Below are 19,816 nucleotides of genomic sequence, written 5' to 3' on the forward strand. Positions count from 1 at the left end.
CAGTTTTTGTTGGTTTAGTTAAAAACAACTATTTGTCAGAGGGCTTGGATGAGTTTCCTTGAGCAAGGAGGTCTTTAGTTCTTTGTGTGGGTGTTGGCTTCATCTTGCCTTTATTTTCCCCTTGCCACCCCACCAAAACCTTCCTCTTGCTGTGGCAGAGGGCATGAGCTGGCACCCACTCCTTGCCTCAGAGCTGGAGATGGTTAAATCCTGCTGGGAAGCCAACATGTTGTTGGGCACCTAGAAACCCCTTCAGACAAGGCAGCTCATTCATGTAAGGTATTTTTAATTAGTCATAGAATGGTTTGGGTTGGAAGGGACCTTCAAGATCATCCATTTCCAACACCCCTGCCATGGGCAGGGACACCTTCCACTGGACCTGGCTGCTCCAAGCCTTGTCCAGCCTGGGCTTTCAGTTCAGTTAAGCCATGTAAGCATCAGCTGTGGGGATTGCTGAGCAGTGGTGGCTGGGAGTGCCAGGAGCTGCCCTGCACAGGGATCTCCAAGCCCTCTTCCTACTCCCCTCTGGATCTGGGGGCAGTACCAGTGCAGCTGTTCAAATATGCTCAAAAATTCAGAAACACAAGTAAGCACTAAACTTTCCCAAGGTGGCTGAGTAATCGTGTTTGCTTTAGCATTTTAGCCCCCCAATTACCCAAGCCAAGGATATTGCCTCTTTAAACAGAGTTCAAAAAGCCCAAGAATTTTTTATAAATAGCTCACATCCTCTTGATAACAACCCGGCTGCTATTTATTGCCCACTTCCCCTCAGACAGACAGGTCAGAGCACTGAAAATCGCACTTCCCATGAAATCCAGAGGAACTGGGCTTTTCAGGTTCCTACAATTGTTTGTCATTCTGGGTTTCCTTTGCAGTTTACAGCGTTCAGCCAGGCTCACCCTGCAAAGGAGGGATCGTTAGGATATATTGCTGTCTCCCTGGAGCCCTAAACCCCATTTTCTGCTCCTGTCTTTGGGACCAGCAGGAAATCCCTTTGCTTCCCAGCAACATGGGTCCTTCCAAGCCCTTTTTTTTTTTTTCAACTCCACACTTCACTGAGTGCTCTCTGGTCTTATTTTACGCTCCCACCTTCCATTCAGTCCAAAGCTGCGTGGCCAGAGCTGAAAGTAGGTGGGAGCTGCTTCCTGATGCTTCCTTGTCTCTGTGGAGGGGGAGCTGCATGCACAGAGGCACCGTGGCTGCAGAGGCTCCTCAGGAGCTGGGATTTGTCCTGTCCATAACTCATGCTGACCCAATCCCACTGGCCATGCACCAGCCCTGTGCTTCAGCCACTGTGAAATCACAGAATGGTTTGGGTTGAAAGGACCTAAAAGACCATCTCGTTCTAGCCCCAATACAGCTGGAGGTGTCTTAGCAGTGGATAGTAGTGGATGTAACAAAAAAAAAAAAAAAAATTAGTTGTATTCCTAAGGATAATTTACAGGAATATTAGGAGAGCTGGTTTGTGCCAGCCTTGAAGCTATTTGTCATGGGGCTGGTGCTGAGGGAAAACAGAGCTGTAACCCCTCATCTTCAGACATGAAAGATGATGAAAACTTGGCTTTGGTGGGACTCTAGATGTGTTAGACTATAGACCCTGTATGTTGGAAGTGGAGGATCTGTGCTGATGGCTCACCCTCTTCATGAACACTAATTACATACTGTCACAAGGAGGATGTAATTTTAATTAATTCATTCTTTAGCATCTCTTTGGACATGGTGACTTCCCTGGAGGGACAACATGAACCATTTCCTTGCCAGCTCAGAGCAGGGCATTTCTGGGTGCAGGGTTTTGCTGCTCCACACGTGGCTGGAGGCTCCAGTGCCATACCTGGAGCAAAGGGATGTGGTGCAGAATGTCCCAGTTTTGTGCTCTGAGAATATTGTGTTTCTGATTAGGAGGACCTGGTTATATAATGGCATCATAATCACAAACATACCTGGCTCTGAGCAGAACAGGGCTGGATGATTTATTCATAAGAGTTTCTTCATGCAGAAACTTCTATTTATTCCCTGTTGTAAGGGCAGGAAAATGCCAATGGAAGCTGCAGTGGCATGATGCTAATGGGAAGTACATGGTTCAGTCTTCCCTCTCTTCAGGAATACTGAAGAGTAAACTTTTTGGGGTTTTTATGGAGAAATTCCTGTGCCTTTGTGCTTGGGAGCAGAAACCTTGCTTGGATTTGCAGAACCCAAATGGTCTGGGAAGAGAGCAGGAGGTGCTGAGGGGCTGCTTGCCCTGCCCAGTCCCTCTCTGCTGGTGGAGGCTGGTGTGGCAAGAGCCTGGCAGAGTGATCAGAAACCTTAAACTTGAAATCCTGGCTGGTTCTTGGTTTGTGATTTGGTTTCTATTTATGTATTTATTTATTTTTATAAACACCTTTTGAGTATCTCCTCCAGTCACACCTTTGGCTGATGTTTCTCAGCTTGCTGGTTGTTTTTTGACACTCACTCACTTTCTGCAGCAGCAGAAGCCTTGTTGTGTCCTAGTTGATCAATTCAGGGCTGGCTGTCCAGGGCTGTGATGGGCTCTAGTGGTCTGGGCATGGTCAGAAACTTCTGTGCAGCCTCTTTACCTCTCTTGTGCCTCAAAACCTGGTGTCCAGCTTGGACCCTGGGGCCTGTTTGGGGTGGCTCTGTCCCAAAGCCTGTGGAGGCTGTGTGGGTGCAAGAGGAGGGCTGAGACCCTGCTGAAAGGCTTTGCCTTGGCCCCTGTTGCCAATTCCTCCTTGCCCTGGCAAGAGAAGTTTGCCCTGTGTGGGAACCCCCTCTGAGGACATCCCTGAATTTTTATGGTGCTCAGCAGGGGCCAGAGTGGGAGCCCAGGGATTCAGTGCTCCCACGGGAGGTTGTTATGGGGAGGAAGTAAAACAAAGTGCAAAGGCAATTTATCTCTGTCCTGGCCATTTGTCTGCCACTCACAACGGGGCCAAACTTCATCCCTGGGTGCTGTGTGCTGGTGAGGAGCCCTGTGAGGAGCCAGCTCTGTGTCTGGCCAGGAATGGGGCTCAGCCTCCATCACCCCATTCACACACCGCTAATCCCAGTGAGAGAAATTATTTATTTCTGGGAAATGGTGCTGTGGGAGGTGGTGCCTCTGTGGGAATGGTGCAGCCCCCTGTGCTGCAGCATCTCCTTGCTGTGCTCACCCAGAGTTAGAGAGTTGGAACTCTGCCATGGCTGGGTGGCAGTGGTGGAAGCCACGAGGACCCGTCACAACACCAGGCTGGGCGCTGGGCTTTCATTGGAGTGTGCAATCCCGGGAAATGTGTTCAGTTCTGTGAGTCCCACGCTGTGCGTGGCTGATCCATGAGAGGTTTGCATCTTCACCACCTGAGTTTCACTTCTTGGCGCCGACCCCACAGCCAGCGAAGCGACCGACGGTTGCACCGACGGTTGTATTGACGGTTGCACCGACGGTTGTATTGACGGTTGCATTGACGGTTGCACCGATGGTTGTACCGATGGCTGTGTTGGTGTGCTGTGTCTCACAAAGTTGGGTTCCTTCTTTTCCTCGTTTCTTCCCCTCCCTGGGGCTGTGGTCCTGTTTTTGTGGCTTTGCCCATTCTGTACTCTGGTGTGTGAGCTGCTATCGCGGCGAAGCTCGGCCGTTGTCTTCTGCAGATCACGTTGGGTTCCACCCATGCTGGAATAAGTCAACTGGGACTCCATTTTCTTCATGCAGAAAAGCCAATTTTTTACTCACATAACTCATTTTACACAGTGTTCACAGACTTTGTGTGCAACACCAACTGCTAACAGTTTTCTTACTGCTTCAGTTATTGGTCAGAAGGTGATTTGTGTGTTCGTACTCAGATTCAGGTGTTTGCATTCTTCCTTTGTGGATTCTCTTGGGACAAGATCTATTGTTTATACAGGTGCCCCTATTTTTCTCCCCAAGGAATAGGTTGTTGTGTTCACAAACTTTTCATACCCAAGATTGTTTCATATGAGAACTTGCAAGCTGTCTGCAATTAGAAGAAGTGACAGACTAGCAGAGCAAGGCCTGATTTCATTAGGCCTTTTCTTTTATAACATATTTTACCTGTCTGCAACACTTACACCTTTGGGAAAATCTCATTGTGTTTATTAAGTATATATTTTAGTTTTAAAAGTAATTAAAATTTAGGTTTTTATCTCATTTTGTAGAATCCCAGAATGGTTTGGGTTGAAAGGGATCAAGGGATGCAACCTGCTCAATCTGGTCGTTCATTTCTGTAAGTTCATAATTTCTGTAAGTTTCAGCCCATTCTCTCAGAATTAATACATTTATTTAGGGTATTTTAGGGTGTTTTGATTCTTTAGAAATTTCCTTTCAGGTCTGATATCCAAGAGCTGGGCTTGCTCTAGGGTCTGGGAAGTCTGTTGTACTCTTAGCTCTGTGCATCTCTTCACCATTCCATAGCCTGAGCTTGTGGAATTGCAGTTGGTTTCCTTTTAGAGCCAATAACTGAAAATGATGTAAAAAGGATTAAAAAAATGCTGATAATTCTGATAGATTTAAAAAATATTGCTTTAACATCTACTGCTCAAATCAAGCAGAGTGCTCTGGTTTGCTTCCAGCAGAGAGACATGAGCGTCGTGTTGGTATTTTTAAAGCTTTATGTGCAAGACATCAGTTGGTGTTGCCAAACTCTGATTTAAATTTATACATCCTGGCTCAGCCTGTTTGCTAAAAAAAAAAAAAGAAAAACCTCCCCCAGCATAACAAATTCAGTATCTTTTCTTTATTGCAAATTTTCTGGCACCCGATGTCATGATCTGCACAGTGTAGTTATTGTCTCTTTATCTGATCCATTGGCTAATTCAACATTATTGTTTCAATAATATTATTTCAGGCCAGGTAACACACTCAGGTTACCTCTGTGATGACACAAAACATGGCACAGCTTCCAGTGAGTCACAGCTCCACAGTGTGTGCAAATAAATAACGGGAATGGTGAAAAATAACCCAGATCCTGTATTTTTAGCAGTCCAGTGTGATGCGGGTGACACATGAGGAGCTGGGGGCAGGAAGGGCGCTGGGTGCTGGTGGGTGGGAGCCCCAGGATGTGGCTCAGGGGCTGTGCAGGGTGAGCAGGGACCCAGGGAGTTGGTCCTTAGCAGCTTCTTGCCCCTTTCCAAGGAGGTGGGAGAGTTCTGGCTGCCCCCATGGCTGGGGGGGACCTTGGGGTGGAGGAGGCTCTGTGCCCACCCATGGTGGGGCTGTTCTGGTGTGGAAAGGAGCAGCAGGAGGGCTGGAAGTGGCTCTGGAGTGCTGAGGGAGGCTCTGTGGGATGGGGCTGGCACCACCCCTGCGTGTGGTGGGGCTGCTGATTTTGTGTTTGGCTCTTTAGTGTCGATGCCCCTGTCACACCGAGGGCTCAGCCCCGTGGAAGGAGCAGCCTGACTCCCAGGCTGGTGAATTTTAGGGGTGCAGGGAAGCAGAGGATTGCTCCTGAAGTTCACAGAGCAGGGCACTCCTCGCTGAGGTGTTGGCTCTTCCCCCTGCAGGGCATTTGAGGGTAATCAACTGATGAGCCCCTGGTGTGCCAGGCTGTGGGGCAGAGCAACCCCAGCATCACCCTGAGTTTCTTGGCAGGGCTGGAGAGCATCAAATAACCAATTCTGGGCTACTCTCTGCTTGTATTTTTAAAATAATTGCTATAAACATTCTTGGGATTTTTTTTTAAAGAACCACAACAGCCATTTATATATTTAACAATATATATTTATATATATATATATAATTTCTAGATCAGTACATTCATCAGTACTTGTTTTTCTTCACAAACAGAAGAACTCTTACAATAGTAGACTTTCTAAAATAAATACTATTAAAATAGAGCTTCAAAATAAATATTCTATACAAAGAAAAACCTTCTGTGGTAACTTTTCAGGGTGTACATGTGAGGGCGTGGTAAGAGGAGATGGGGGAAATATTTCTCAGGGTGTCTGAGTGTGGGAGGGGAAGGGAATACCCAGTGCTGGGAAGGGTGAGGGCAAAGCCAGTGCCCAGGGAGCACCAAATCTGGGATCTGCTCCTGGCACCTGGTGGGCACAGGGCTGTGGTGACAGGGTGTGACAGGGTGACTGGGAATGTGGTGTGGCATTGCCAGCACCCTCAGCTCCCCCCTTCTTGCTGTCTGGGCTGTTGTGTGAGGGCAGGGGCAAACCCTGCCATGAACCTGCTGCAGCAATTAGCAGAGCTGCAGCAATTAGCAGAGCTGCAGCAATTAGCAGTGCAGGTGCCCTGCCATCCTCCTGCTCCTCCAGAGCATGGCACCGGTGCCAGGGGCAGCCACCCTGACCTGCCCTCCTGCCTCTGTGAGCATCCCACCTCAGTGCCACGGCTGCAGAGGTTTGTGCTCGTTAGAGCTGTCCCTTCATTAGCAGGGGGCTCTGCCCTGGGAGGATGGCAGAGCTGTGGGGCTGTGACGTGGTGGTGCCCGTGGTCCATCTCTGGGGTGGCAGGGGACCCAAGTACCTTCACAGGGAGAGTGGGGATGGAACTGCTGGGCTGGGGAGGAGAGGGAATGTGGATTCTATTGACAGGAGCTGCTCCCTCTGGCAGAGCCCTGGCTCAGGCCAAGCCCAGCCCTGCCCCAGCTCCAGACAGGGCTCAGCACCTTCCTGCCATGCCTGGGGCTGGGAGGGCTGGGGCGGAGGCCAGGGGCCGTGCTGGGAGCCAGGGGAGGAGGGAGGGTCACTCTGCTACACTGACCACTGCTCTAACACATCCACGAGGCTTGGCAGGCTCCAGCACGGCTTACAGGGCTGGGATATTAAAACAAACCAACAGAGAAATAATTTACAGCTATGTACAGTGAGAGGGAGCCCAGCTGGGAGGGCTGGGGTTATGTACATGAGTGTAGATTGGCACAGTGGCCACCATTCCAGCAGTGCCTTTGCTCACAAGGACCATGCAGCCAAGCCATGGGCTCTGCCAGAGGGTTTTCAGCACAGATTCCCCAGGGACAGAGGGTCAGAAAGGCAAAGCAGCCGTGGGTGGAGGCCATTTGGACATGTGTGCTCCCAACAGAGGAGGGCAGCAGGTAAATACCTCTCCTGCTGGCCTTTTCTAGCTTGTTTGTATCTTAGGAAAATGATTTCTCTTATTAAATACAATATCTTATACATTCAACCAACAGTTCAGCTAGTTTGGGGTTGGTTTTCCTTTTTTCTTTTCCTCTCCAATTTGTGCAAGATAATAAATACAGTTCTGGATCCCCACCTGCTTCCTGGTGCCCACATACAGTTAGCATGAGGCTACCCTATAGGAACTGGTATCTGGTAACAGACATTACTTCCTTTTTTCTGTGATTCAGCATGTACAAGCTAGCAAATGTTATAAATAGAAAAGTTGGTTGGTTTTCTTTCTTTTTATCTCCCCCATTCAATAAATATCTACAATTCCATTGAGCTAAACCCCGAGTCATCCAGCTGAGCTGAATTCTGAAACCCAAAGACACCAGAGTCCCACCAGGGTGCTCCTGCCAGCCCTACCCCGGCCAAGGGGATTCCTGGAAATGCTACATGAGCTCTGCCTATTGCTTGTCTAATTGGAGATGACATTTCACTGTCACTGCTGTGCATTTACTGAGGAAATCTCCTCTAATTAAAAACACCGAGAGAGACTAGGTCAGTTTTCTGCATGCAACAAGTACCTACCTACTCATTAGAGTGTTGCATGTTTGGACCAAGATTCCTGTTTAGCACCTTGTGGTTGTCAAGAGAGAGGGGTCACAGCATCCTTGGGGAAGGCAGAACCAGCCCCAGGATGAGGGCATGGACAGAGCCAATATTTGCGTGCTGAAAACCATGGGCCTGCTTGTCAACTGTGCTCTCTTCCTTCCCCTGGCTTCCCCCAGTGTGTGTTAACACTAAAATAAACACTAAAAGCATTCTTTACATTTAAAAAGACACTTTTGTACAGAAGAGGCAAAAGTCAAACAGCAGCAATAGGGGTGGGGGAATGTGCTGTACTTCAAGCAAATGCCATTCACCCCCAAGACAAAAACAAATCTCAATATCTAATGAGCAAAGAAGAGCTTGTTCCAGGAGGGGAGGTACTGGATTGGGATCCCTAGAAAAATACATCTATGTGCATCGTACACTTAGGTTTGTGTGACTTCTTACCAGAGCTTAAGAGGTTTAGAGGAGCGAACCCTGCCCGTCTTTGCTTTGTGGCTGGAGTTTCATCCCCTCTGCTCTGCACCAGGAGCGAGCTGGGCCTGGGGGAAAGGGGCTCAGCCCCTTCCTCCTGCACAGGGGCTGCTCTGCTGAGGGAAAACTCATATTCATTGAGTGAAACCTGCTGCCACAGATCAGCTTACAGGCACGAGGACCCGGTGTTGATACAACTGCCTGAACACCTCCTGCTGCAGTTCCTCCTGGGAGGAGCAGCCCTGCTACCATCTTGCTTTAGAAAGAGGGTCCAAACCAGTGGGCCGGGTGGGATACGCCCGAAGGGCAGAAGACCCGTCAACAAATGAAATGTAGCTTCACTTCTGGTCCGAGAATCTTTGAGGGACACAGAAAGATTTTGGGAGACGCGTACTTTGTGTGCAACAGCCCTTGGAGTGGTGTCTAGGAGGGAAGGAGGGTGGAGGGAGTTCCCCCATCACCTTCAACAGGCTGCTGGGAGCGAGCTGGGGTTTGGAAGGAGGCAGGAAGCAAGTAGCCCGCCCTGAATGTGAATTCAAAGCAGCTTTTTGCAGCTGGGAATGGGGATTGGCTGTGAGGTGGTGCCTGCCAAGCGAGCAGTTAATGGTTCCTGTGGTGTGCAGGCCTGGTGAGCAGCCGTCCCTCCAAGCTGGGAGATTTTCAGCAGCTGTACTTCATGATGTACATGGGTTTGCAGCCTTCACTCTGCATTATTAACATTCCTCCTTCGGCCCCATCTATTTAAACTGCGACCAGTTCCAAAAACCCTGAATAACCCAAAGTGCTTCAGTTTGTGGAAATAGTTGCTTCCGCTTTCTCCGAAGGCAAGAGGCTGATGCTCTCCTCAGAACACAGGTTATTAAAAAGAGCCAACACTACCCTGCTCCATGGAGCATCCTCCCAACTCCACCATTAAAAGGGCTTTTCTGCCCCTTTGCTCTCGGGCAATGCCTTGCAAATGACACTGTTTGTGTTTTTGCATCTGCATCCGGGCCGGCTCACTCGGTCGTAGCATCTCTGGGACAGCTTGACGCAGCCGGTGGCCGGCAGGTAGCAGAGCAGGCAGGGCAGCACCAGGGACAGGGCGCTCATGAAGGACCAGCGGGCGCAGCAGTTGGACTGGGAGCAGGAGCAGGGCTGGTCGGCGCACATGCCCTCGTCGTCCTCGTTGGTGCAGTGGTAGAAGACGCCCTTGACCAGGCACATGCAGGTGGAGTAGTTGACCAGGTTCTGCGCCGAGCACAGACACTCCTGGTTGCACACCCAGCACGAGGGCAGAGTCCGGGGCAGGGCACACTCCTTGCACTTGCATTTCCCACAGGCCTCGCACAGCAGGAAGTGCTTGTCCAGCTCCTGGGACACGGGGCCCTTCAGGTCCAGGGGCTTGCAGTTGATCACCTTGGGCTGGATGCGAACGGCGCGGGGGGACGATTGCTCCGCCACGGGCACCGGGGCCATGTGGTCCAGCAGCCTTTGGTCTGAGGACGTGCTGCTGCTGCTGCTGATGGAGCTGGGGCGCCCGCTGAAGGAGATCCAGGGGTGGGTGACATCCTGCTCGCAGCGCTGAGGGTGCTGGCCGGCCGAGCCCGGCTCGTGGGGGGCTCGGGGACGCTTCTGGGCGGGCGGCTGGGCGGCGCCGGGGTTGTCGGTGTAGTCGTTCTCCAGGTGGGTGCTCTTCATCTGGTCGATGGGCAGGATGGTCAGAGGGTGCTGCAGCCGCCCGTAGGGGATCCGGCTGTCCAGCAAGGGCTGCACCATCACAGAGTTGGGGACAACGGTGATGTTGTGAGGGATCCGGGGCTCCATTGAGAAATCAGTCTGACTGCTGAGGGAAATTCTGTGCTTACGTGTCCTGGGAGAAGGGAAGGAGAAAGAAAAGGGATGGGGGAGAGAGAGAAGAGAGAGAGCGCATTGTTATTGGGGTATCCTGAAATCCCAGCCCAAAAGGGCTCCTTGCTGAGGCTGGTTGTTGTGCTGAAGGTCTTGTAAGGTAAACTTGTGTCCAAGGGAGGCAGAGCACTCAGGTACAAAGTGCCTCTCTCCTCCTTTGCTACCGTGTCCCTCTCCCTGACCCTGGCCATCTATAGCTCTTCCAGCCCCAGGAGGGCTGTAGGCTCCTGAAGAGCCCACTCATGGTTTTACTGAGGGAAGGCACATCTTGGGGCTGCTGGTGTACGTTCACATGTGGTTTTGTCAGCAAATTTCCTGAAATGATTTCTCTAAACTTTAGAGGTTTTCCCCAGTTGACCCTGTTCCTTAAAAAACCTGATGCAGGATTGTGGCTTGTGGAAGCATTGGCCTGGTACAAAGGTGCTTTTGAGCACGGGGCTGAGCACCTGTCCTTGCTAACCAAGGCTCTGCCTGTGAGAGGATGGATTGATTTTGGTGAGGAAGTGTCCCCTCTCCATCAGGAGCTGCTGGTTCCAGAGGCTCCTTTATCCCTCCAAGGGGAGGTGGAAGCGCTTGCTCAGCACCTTGTCTGGTGGGAATCCAGGGTGGGAGCCCAGGGTGCAGCTCCCAGGAGAGCAGCCACATGGCTCAGGCTGGATCCATCACCTCACACAGGTAATGAGACACTCGTGCAGCCTGCTAAGTGCACTAATATTCAGCTGAAGTGCTGTTTACCAGCCGCTCTGGCTGAGCCCTCGGTGCCGCAGTTTCTAATTTCATTGAAAGAGTGCAATTTATCCTGGAGTCAATCCAAAGATTCAGCAGTGGCGTAGGACAAGAAACCACAGGAAGTAACTAAACTTAAATCAAAGAACGGAAACGACTCAGTTCAAATTTAGAAAGTGCACATTGTTTTCTAGTAGATGTGCCATTTCCTCACGGGGTGACCTTTATTCATAAATAATATAATGCTGGAGATCAGTTGAAAGAAGGGGTGAGTAAAGCTTTGGTCGCAGGAGGGGAAAAGCTGCTGGTATCAAGAAAAAGGAAGTAGTGAACAGCTTAAGGCATTGCCAGTTGTTTGTGTTCAACAAATAAATTAACCTTCTCCAACAGCGTGAAAGATTTGGACTTGGCAGCGCTGGTTTAACAGCTGGGCTCAATGATCCTAAAGGTCTTTTCCAACCTAAATGATTCTGTGATTCTATGACTTTTAATATCACAGCAGTGGGAAAAAGGAAAAAAAACTGCATCCTTCTACAACCAAATAATGCACGAGAAGTGTGTGTGTGTGAATGTGTGTGCACTTGTGTGAGAGCACATCTCCCCTAAAACAAACACAACACCACAAAACTCTGAGCAAGAACTGATTCCGCATCCTTAGGAGAAGGAAGGGAAGCCCATTTTTACCCCCTGAGAAATGCCAGCAGAGTCCACTCTTGCCTTTGTGAATCGTTGCTTTGATGGCTCACGTGGCATTTGGGGCTGGCATTTGGGGCTGGGGCAGGGCAGCTCTCCGGGCTCGGCCGGAGCGTGGGCAGGGCGGCACATGCTGGGTCTGGGCCCCCTCTGTGCCCTGCACCACAGCAGCAGGAAGAAATGCTTTATTAGCAGTGATGATCTTTATTGTCATGCAGCCCTGATGCTGCTGCTCTTCCCCAGTTAAAATTCTCTGCTGGGTCTTAGCCATTCATTTGGATTTTTTTTTTTTATTTCATTATTCATAGCTCATTGACATCCTGACTGGAGGAACAAGAGGGTTTATAAAGCATCTCTTCCTAGTTACTGTATGTAAAAAACAAAGAGAAGCAATGATTCTGACAACTAGGGTGCATGCAGAGGGAAAAGAACTTGATTTTCTTTTGTGCATCAGAATCCAGTGTCATGATATAAAAAGTATTTGCTGCAAGTCAGAGTTTAGCAAAATCATCAGTTCTGTGTCGGCTGTGTGTTACATTTGCAGGGAGACTTTGATTCCACTGGGTTTTTTGTTGTGTTTTTTTTTTTTTTTAAGGAGAGAGATGCAGCTGTTTTGGTTGCCAAGAGTAAGTGCAGCAGAGCTGCTCTTAGATGGAAGGTAGCTGGAGGAAATGGTGGCAGTGCTGCAGGGTGTTCCAGCCTGTCTGCTCCTCCTCAGCCCTGCCTTTGTGGCCTCTCCAGGGCTCTCCCACTCGGTACCAGCTCTCAGGAATCTGCTCTGTTCACCAGATTTCCACTGGTTCCATGGAGAACCGTTTGTTTTAGGGTGCCCTGTGTGGCAGCAGAGCTCAGCCCAGGCAGTGAGCCCTGCTCAGCCCCAGCCCTGGTGCTGCCTGTCCCCAGGGTGGCACCGAGGCTGTTCTGCATCACTGGTGGCAGTGTGGGAGTCCCTGGAGGTGGCACTCAGGCTTTGCATTAACTCTGCAGTGCCCAGCCTGCCGTGGGCCAGGCCAGTGATGCCATCACACAGAAATGGTGTCACCAGATGAATCTGGGGGAGGATTAGAGCCAGGCCACTCCTCAAACACCCCCGGGCACAGACGGGGTCTCAGGCAGGCAGATGTTGAAGATGGCTTATCTGAGATAATGCTAATCAAGATTTCCGTTAATTACCACAGAAAGGAGAGGGACCCTGGACGAGACACCACACATCCGGAGAGTTAAGGATAGGAGTTTTTCATCCTCTTTTTTCACTGTAGTACAGTTTCAAATTGTCTTTTTAATAGACAAACTATTTCTGCAGGACAAGGGGAAGGGAAGCCTGACATGGTGAACTCAAAGATAGGTGGGCACAGGATCTACTTGGGTAAAACCTGTGGAGGGGAAACAGCCAAACAAGACCCAGCTCTCCCCATTCCCAGACCCCTGCTATGGCCACAGTGTCTCTCTGGCTCCATCAAAATCACCTTTAAACCACCACAGATGTGCACCCTGGCAGGTTTTGGTGCTTGCACACGTGGTCCTTCACTTTCTGCCCTGCCCTCTTTCTCCTGAGCAGAGGGTTTCTGCAGTTAACTGCTCTTAGCAGACAAATGTTTCTGATATTTATGGAATTTTCCAAGGACCATGACTCCATTGCTGCTGCTGCTGGCCTCGTCACCAGAAGTTCCAGCAGTGCAGTGACATTGCTGGTGACAGATCCAGGTCAAACCCCTCGAGTGCAGAATGGGAGTGAGCTGGGTGCTGCTCACCCTGCCAGGAGGCTCCTCTGCCCTGGGCTCTGCCCCAGGACAGCCATGGCACTGCTCCATGGTGGAGCTGCTCCAGGGTGTGCCTGTGTGCTCTGGGCACCTTTCCCTCAGCTGCCTGTGTGTCCCAGGACAGGGCAGCTTCCAGGGAAGGGCCCTGGGCAGCTGTGCAGGCACACAGTGCTCCAGCTGTCCTGGCAGAGAGCAATCCAGCCAAACCCTGGGACTGGGGATTCCTGCTGGGCCAGAAGGAAATCCTAAGCCAGACCTGTGGAGTGTCCAAACCTGCTCCTGTGGAGTGTCACAGGCTGGGATGTGCCTGGTGGGGCCTTGTGACCTCCCTGCAGGATCCTCCAAGACACCACAACTGGACCTTTTCTGGTTGATGTGCATCCAGAGGCAGGGCAGCGTTTCCTTCAGCTCCCCCCAAAACCCAGCACACACGGGGGGTGTTTGCTCACAAGGACAACACTGCCTTCAGCAGCAACACTGGCACCTTATAAACTGAATTTATAAAGCTTATCCAGCCAGATCCCAAATCGAAACTCATGTTTGGGGTAACCTGGCAGAACTTTAGACCCTGACAGAGGACAAGAGCTGAGGGGTGCAACCTTAGGGATCTTTGCTGTCCACTGCACTAATCCTGAGAGTAAATTGCATTTCAATTGAGGAAAAAAAGCCATACAGGACACAAAATTAGTTAATTTTTGATCACAGGTAATTACAGATGTATTACAGCATTAACACAGGCACAAATTCACTGCTTGCAACTGTACAGATAATTTTCTTAAAGTAGACAACAGGAAGAAAAATTCTTGACTATCTTCTCATACAGGGAGTTTTTCATTCTTTAGAGGCAAACAATGAGGTTCTTTTCAAGGCAGCAAACTCCCATGTAGAAAAAAACTTCTCTTCCCCCATGACTGTACAGTCACTCACCACATACAATTTTCAAGTCAAAATATACTTCCTTCCCAGGGAGTAAAATTGGACTCCAAAGTCAAGTTCCTACACGTGTTGCAGTGTTTGTTCCATCTCTTCATCAAGATATGGCCAATTTAAAATTACTGTTGTACTGGGTAATTGCAAGTCCTAAAGTTGTAGGAAACCAACTGTTATTGTAAAGTGTTTTGGTATTATTTCAGACTCAAAAGTTTTGTAGGGTTTTGAAATCAGATGAAATTAAAACAAAAGGCATTTTATGTTTGGTAGGATTTTGGATTTGCCTACATCATTTTGTCCTTGTAGGCAATTCCATGAGAAAATAAACTCTCAGGAAAACTCATTCTCATTAATGTCTTCTTAACAAGCTTTGAAAGAACAAGGTTCTGGTATCTTTATTTTCAGAGTGGAGTTGGACAACAAATCTTCCAGGAACTGAAAAACAAAATGGGTCTTGACTTAAAAATCCAGTGAGTGCAGAAATATCTAATGTTCACAACTAGCTGAGTCACCCACTGGTTAACAATTTTAATAAGCTCTTTCTCACATGTTTAACAATATTCTAGATGTTTGTGGTAATGAAAGAATAATGAGAATAAGGGACTTAAGTCCAGAGGAGGGTCCCATGTGGAAGCAATCCTGGGCAACCCAGGACTGCCACATCCCCAGGGCAGCCAGCAGGAAAATGGGAAAAGCTTCCCTGAGCTCCTCCTCTGCAGCCAGTGACAGGTACAAGGCCCCACAGTTTTGCCCAATCCTTTCTGGGCACAAGAAATGTCTAAAGGGAATTCCAATGTCACAGAAAACCAAAAGGCCCCAAATGTGCTCTTTGGGTGTGTTTGCTGAGAGAGCGCAGGGTGGGCAGGGAAGTGATGCAGGCACCAAACCCCTTCTGTCCTTGTCAGCTTCGTGCTCCAGATCAGGGGCCCTTATCTCTAATTAATTTCACCTTAATTGCCCCTCATGAGCAGCCTGTCCCTTCTGTTGTGTCTGACAGCACTGGTGGCAGGAGGAGCCTCAGCAAAACAAGGTTTCCCCTGGGGTTGCTGGCACTGGACTGTGCCCCTCCACGTCCTGTGGCATCTCTGGTGGCTCCTTTGTGGAGCCCTGGCACATCAGGGAGCTGCTGACCTGCCCGTGGTGCTGTGCTGCCCTTTGCCAGGGGCTGGTGGCCACCTCCAGGACCATTACATGTATTCTATATCTTATAAATGAAAATGGTTACAGTGGTGCTGGGGGCATGGGGAGCACCGTGCACAAAAAGCCGCCTTCTCAAATTAAAATTGTTAGGGTTGGAAAAGACCTTTAGGATAGTCAAGTCTGACTGTAAAGAGAATAAAGCCAATTTGATGCTTCAACATGAATTTTCAATCACAGGTTTCCAAGAATTTCCCAGTTGCTGAAGCATCACAAGGTTCTGTGAAGAAGGGATGGAGAAATTGCCATGGACTGATGAAAGGCTGAGCCTTGCACTGGGACAGGGTAAGAGCTGAGCTGCTCCTTTGGGGATCTGCTTTGGGTCAGACCAGACAACTCTGAATCCTGGCACCTACAGAAGGACCACACCTGCTCTGGGGCACTGATACTAGACCTGGGCTAGATGAAATGTTAGGAAGAAATGGTTTCCTGTGAGGATGCTGGGGCCCTGGCACAGCTGGGGCTGCCCCTGGATCCCTGGCAGTGCCCAAGGCCAGGCTGGACACTGGGGCTGGGAGCACCTGGGACAGTGGGAGGTGTCCCTGCCCTGGCAGGGGTGGGATGGGATGAGCTTTAGGGTCCCTTCCATCCCAAACCATTCTGTGACTCCATTACCAATGCAAAAGTTGAAATAGTCTCTGGCAGAGCTGTGACAGTCACTCATTGACACAGAGGCAGCAATAGTTGCAGTAAATGCCCTGCAGAAATTGGTTTATTTTCTTTGCTCTCTGGGACATATGAATTTCTGAAAATACAGTGCAAGAGGAAGAAAACAAGCAAAGCATAGAATATTCAGTCTTAATACAGGAAATGATCATAATTGAAAGCAACACATTGGAAGCAGTGTCATGCCAGGGGTGGGCAGAAACATTTCCAGGCCTGTGCAAGGCAGCAGGGCTCAGAATCGATGGCAACCAGTGCCAAAGCTGACCTGTCACCACCAGTCTGTCTCCTCTGGCGGCTTGGTTAAAAAGCATTTTTTGGTTGAAAAGCTCCTCTGGAAGTGTTGGGCAGAGCTGGACCTGAGCATTGGGCAGGGCAGGGTGCTGGGGGACAGGACAGGGTCCCCCAAGCGATCAATAAAGGATTTGCTCCCCGAGGCCCAGCAGAGGAGGAGCTGGAGGCAAGGGAACAAATCCTGCCCCTGCCTTTGTTTGGCATGAAGGACATGCTCCTGTCCAGGCCTGCCAGCGGTGACCAGGGACACTCTGCTCCTGGTGCAAGCCAAAGGGTTCAATTAGAGCTTTTAATGAGGAAGACTACTCTCAGAGGTAGTTAAATGAGACCTTGCAGCAAGCACATGTTTTTAATGTGGGATTAAGAATAATTCATAAGGTTGGAGTTCATTAAGGCTGAGTTCGGCTGGCTGGATTTTGAGTCAAGCTGTAAATGCTTCAAAAAAAAGGAAAAAAAAAAGCTTTTTCCACCCTAAAGTGTGTATTAATATTAACAAAATATTGACATTCATTCTTTTTGTTCCTCTCCTTAGCAGCCTTATCTAGCTAAGGCCAGCTAGAATCTTCTCTACAAGCAATAAGGCAGGAAAAAAATTAGAAAGCTTATTAGGGAAACCTGCCATTTTTAAAACGAGACACTAAATTCTTGCCAGAGTGTGGAAATTCAGGAGCTGGGAAATGAGACCTGTAGACTTCCAAGAAGCTGTCTCTGTCCAGCTAAAGTCTGTTCCTATGGTGCGAGTGAATAAAGCACATTTTGGCCCACTAGCATTCAGATCTCTGGGGACTTGGATTTCTCAGTCAAAGCCTTTTACTGGACAAAAACATTTATTTTAAGGTCAGAAAACTAAGCTCAGATATGATCTATTAAGCTAATGGTACTAAATGATAACCTTATTGGAAGGATTGTAGACTTTCTTGAGGAAATTGCATTGCAAAAGGATAAAAAAAACAACACTTGTGCAACTGTTTGCCTGTAAAAACACAGTTTTTACTACTGTGCTGAAGCTGGGAAGTTATATAGCAATATGATGAATGAATTTTTTTCTTTCACATTTAATTTTATGAAAACTGTCAGAACTGGTAATTAATTATTGCTGTAGTGTTGTAAGGGATGTTGAATTTTATTTCACCGAAGTCTGAGAACAGATTTTTTTTTTTGGGGGGGGGGGGTAGGAATTGCTTTTTGAGATGTTGCATTCCCCAGTATGGTTTGGAAATTAGTCATGATTCCAGGAAAACAGCTTTTGTTTTGCTGTTTCAGGAGGAGAACAAATAATTTCTCCCCTGCACATACCTCATGGAGAATTTCAAAAGGACTGCAGTATTCAGAAATGGTCCTTTTAATTTTATCATCCCAATATAGAGTCCCTTCCAGCAAGGGAAAACACAGCAGCCCATGGAAAAGGGCACATTTATCAACGAGACATCCCCAGTGGGGTTCCAATAACTGAGAACAACCCCTCCTCCTGCTATCATTCATTTTTATATGGACAAGGGGGAAGCCAGTCATCAGGATCATTGTGATTCCGTGCACAAATTGGAGCTTTATTCTTTAACCCAAAATAAAGGCAGAGAGGGGAAGCTGTAATATTGGGAAAGCTGAGTTCCTCTTTAGCGAATTAAAGAGCAATTTCTTGCCATGCTGTCCCCTTGGCATGGCATGGAGGAAAGGCAGCAGCTGGAGAAGTTGTAAAGAATCTAGAACATGCCTTTTCCACTCTGGATAATGCAGGGATGCTTTTCCTTTTCTCTTTCGTTCTCTCCTTCACCCTTTAAAGAAAAACTTGGGGCTACAAAGGACTTAAATGAAGCAATCAGACCCTTGGTAACTGGAGGTGAAAGAGGGAATCCTTTTCCCCCGTGATATTCCTTTGCACTGCCATTTCCAAGGTCTGCATTCCCAGCCCTGCTTTCCTCTAAGACCTTTGTGCCTTTTACATGCCCCTTTCTGCTTTTTCCATTCCCCTCCTGATAATGAATTTTCAGAACATGTCGTCTCCAGGCTTGTCTTTCTCCTGTGACGCCAGGACTGGTACCAGAAAATAAAATCCTGGCTTATCTTTGCTACGCAGTTGGTAGAAAGGAACAGCCAGCACAGGTTTTTCCTCCATACATAAAATATTTCATGTATTAGATGAAGTTATTCCAGGTACACATTTTTATTACTCATCTAGCCTTTAAAATGCAGCATCCATCCAGATTTAAAACAAGTGTACAGCAAGACAGGGAAGAACAGTGATGGAATAAGGCACTGAGGCCAAAAAAATGAAAAAAAGGCTTCTATGAAATAAAATACTGAAGAGCAAAGGTCATGCAGGAAAGGTCTGACACATGAGTGGCTGATTTCTGAAGTGTCCTATTATGGAGACAGCTAAAAACTACTTGACACTCACAAGACAGGGCTTTGGAAAAGAGAGGAAATGCGGATAATCCATTCCACAGCAAGAAAGATCCAATTCTGACTTGTCAGCCCAGGTGACCATGTATTTATGCTCCTTTTCGGGGAAGGAAGGAGGGATGAAGGAGAAGACACCCCATCAGCAGAAAAAAAGCCACTTATTCTGCTGTAAAAGCCTGCAAACAAACCCGACCCAAGTGTGCTGAAACCTGCCTGCCATATATGTACAGCAAATGCAGATGTTGATGGGAGAACGCAGAAAAGAGGTATAAATCAGAGACGCAGGGACACAAATGGAAATTCTGCAAGAAACAGGATATTTCTCCAGAATGCCAAGTCTCCTCTAGGCTGGGAAGCACCAGGCAGCTCTCCACTGTACATAATTATAGCTAATCACTGTTAGAAAAGTCATCGCCAGAAATATGCTCCTGATCAGCGATCTGTAAGGAGCAGCCCAACACATCTAGAACGAGCGCAGGATTTTCCCTCGGGGAGCAGGCTTGGCTTTTTCTACTTAAAACATTTTAACAATTGCTCGCAAGCCCCGATCTCGTACTTACTTTAAATAATTCAGCTAGGACCATCTCTCCATAGGCGAGTTAATCCCAAAAGCGAGGCGGACGAGGGGGCCGGACCTGGGAGAACGCTGGCAGGAGCGGCAGGAGCTGCGGGCAGGGACCTGCGAGCGCGGCGCTGTCAGCGGCGGCCGCGGCGCTGCACCCGCCCGCCTGCCTGGGAAAATGGCTATTTTATGAATGGGAGGGCAGCGGCCGCGAGTGCGCATGCGCTGCCGCCCGACTCTATGAATGGGTGGGCACCGCGGCGGCAGCGCGCATGCTCCGCTGCCTTTTATGAATGGGGGCTGGAGGGGAGCGCGGATGCGGCTCCTGGGGTTTTTTTTCCCCTTTTTTTTTTTATGAATGAAGGGCAGCGGCAGCTGCGCATGCACCGCGCCCCCCGCCCGGGGCTGGAGGTAACGGCGGGAGTGGGGGGCACCCGAGGCCGGGGGGGCACCCCGAGCTCCCTCCCCGGCGGGCCCGATCCCGAGGAGCAGCCGGGAGGGCGCCCCCGGCCCCTCGGGCATCCCCGGCCACCGCCCCGGGCGGCCGCACCCCGCC

General features: G+C 49.2%; 1 protein-coding gene across 1 annotated transcript; it reads right to left on the reverse strand.

The window, feature by feature from the left end:
- Positions 1–5,694: 5,694 nt before the first annotated feature.
- Positions 5,695–19,416, reverse strand: SPRY4 (sprouty RTK signaling antagonist 4). The gene is made up of 2 exons (XM_036391993.2): positions 19,259–19,416; positions 5,695–9,997 (listed from the first exon to the last, which is right to left on the reverse strand). The coding sequence occupies exon 2, from the start codon at positions 9,949–9,951 to the stop codon at positions 9,058–9,060; it is 894 nt and encodes a 297-aa protein (XP_036247886.1). The 5' UTR covers positions 9,952–9,997; positions 19,259–19,416; the 3' UTR covers positions 5,695–9,057.
- Positions 19,417–19,816: the final 400 nt, after the last annotated feature.

Source organism: Molothrus ater, chromosome 15, assembly GCF_012460135.2.
Source record: "Molothrus ater isolate BHLD 08-10-18 breed brown headed cowbird chromosome 15, BPBGC_Mater_1.1, whole genome shotgun sequence".
Classification (NCBI taxonomy): Eukaryota; Metazoa; Chordata; class Aves; order Passeriformes; family Icteridae; genus Molothrus; species Molothrus ater.

Excerpts from the sequence above, each read along its gene's own strand:
- SPRY4 (XM_036391993.2), bottom strand. The coding sequence starts at position 9,951 with ATGGAGCCCCGGATCCCTCACAACATCACCGTTGTCCCCAACTCTGTG.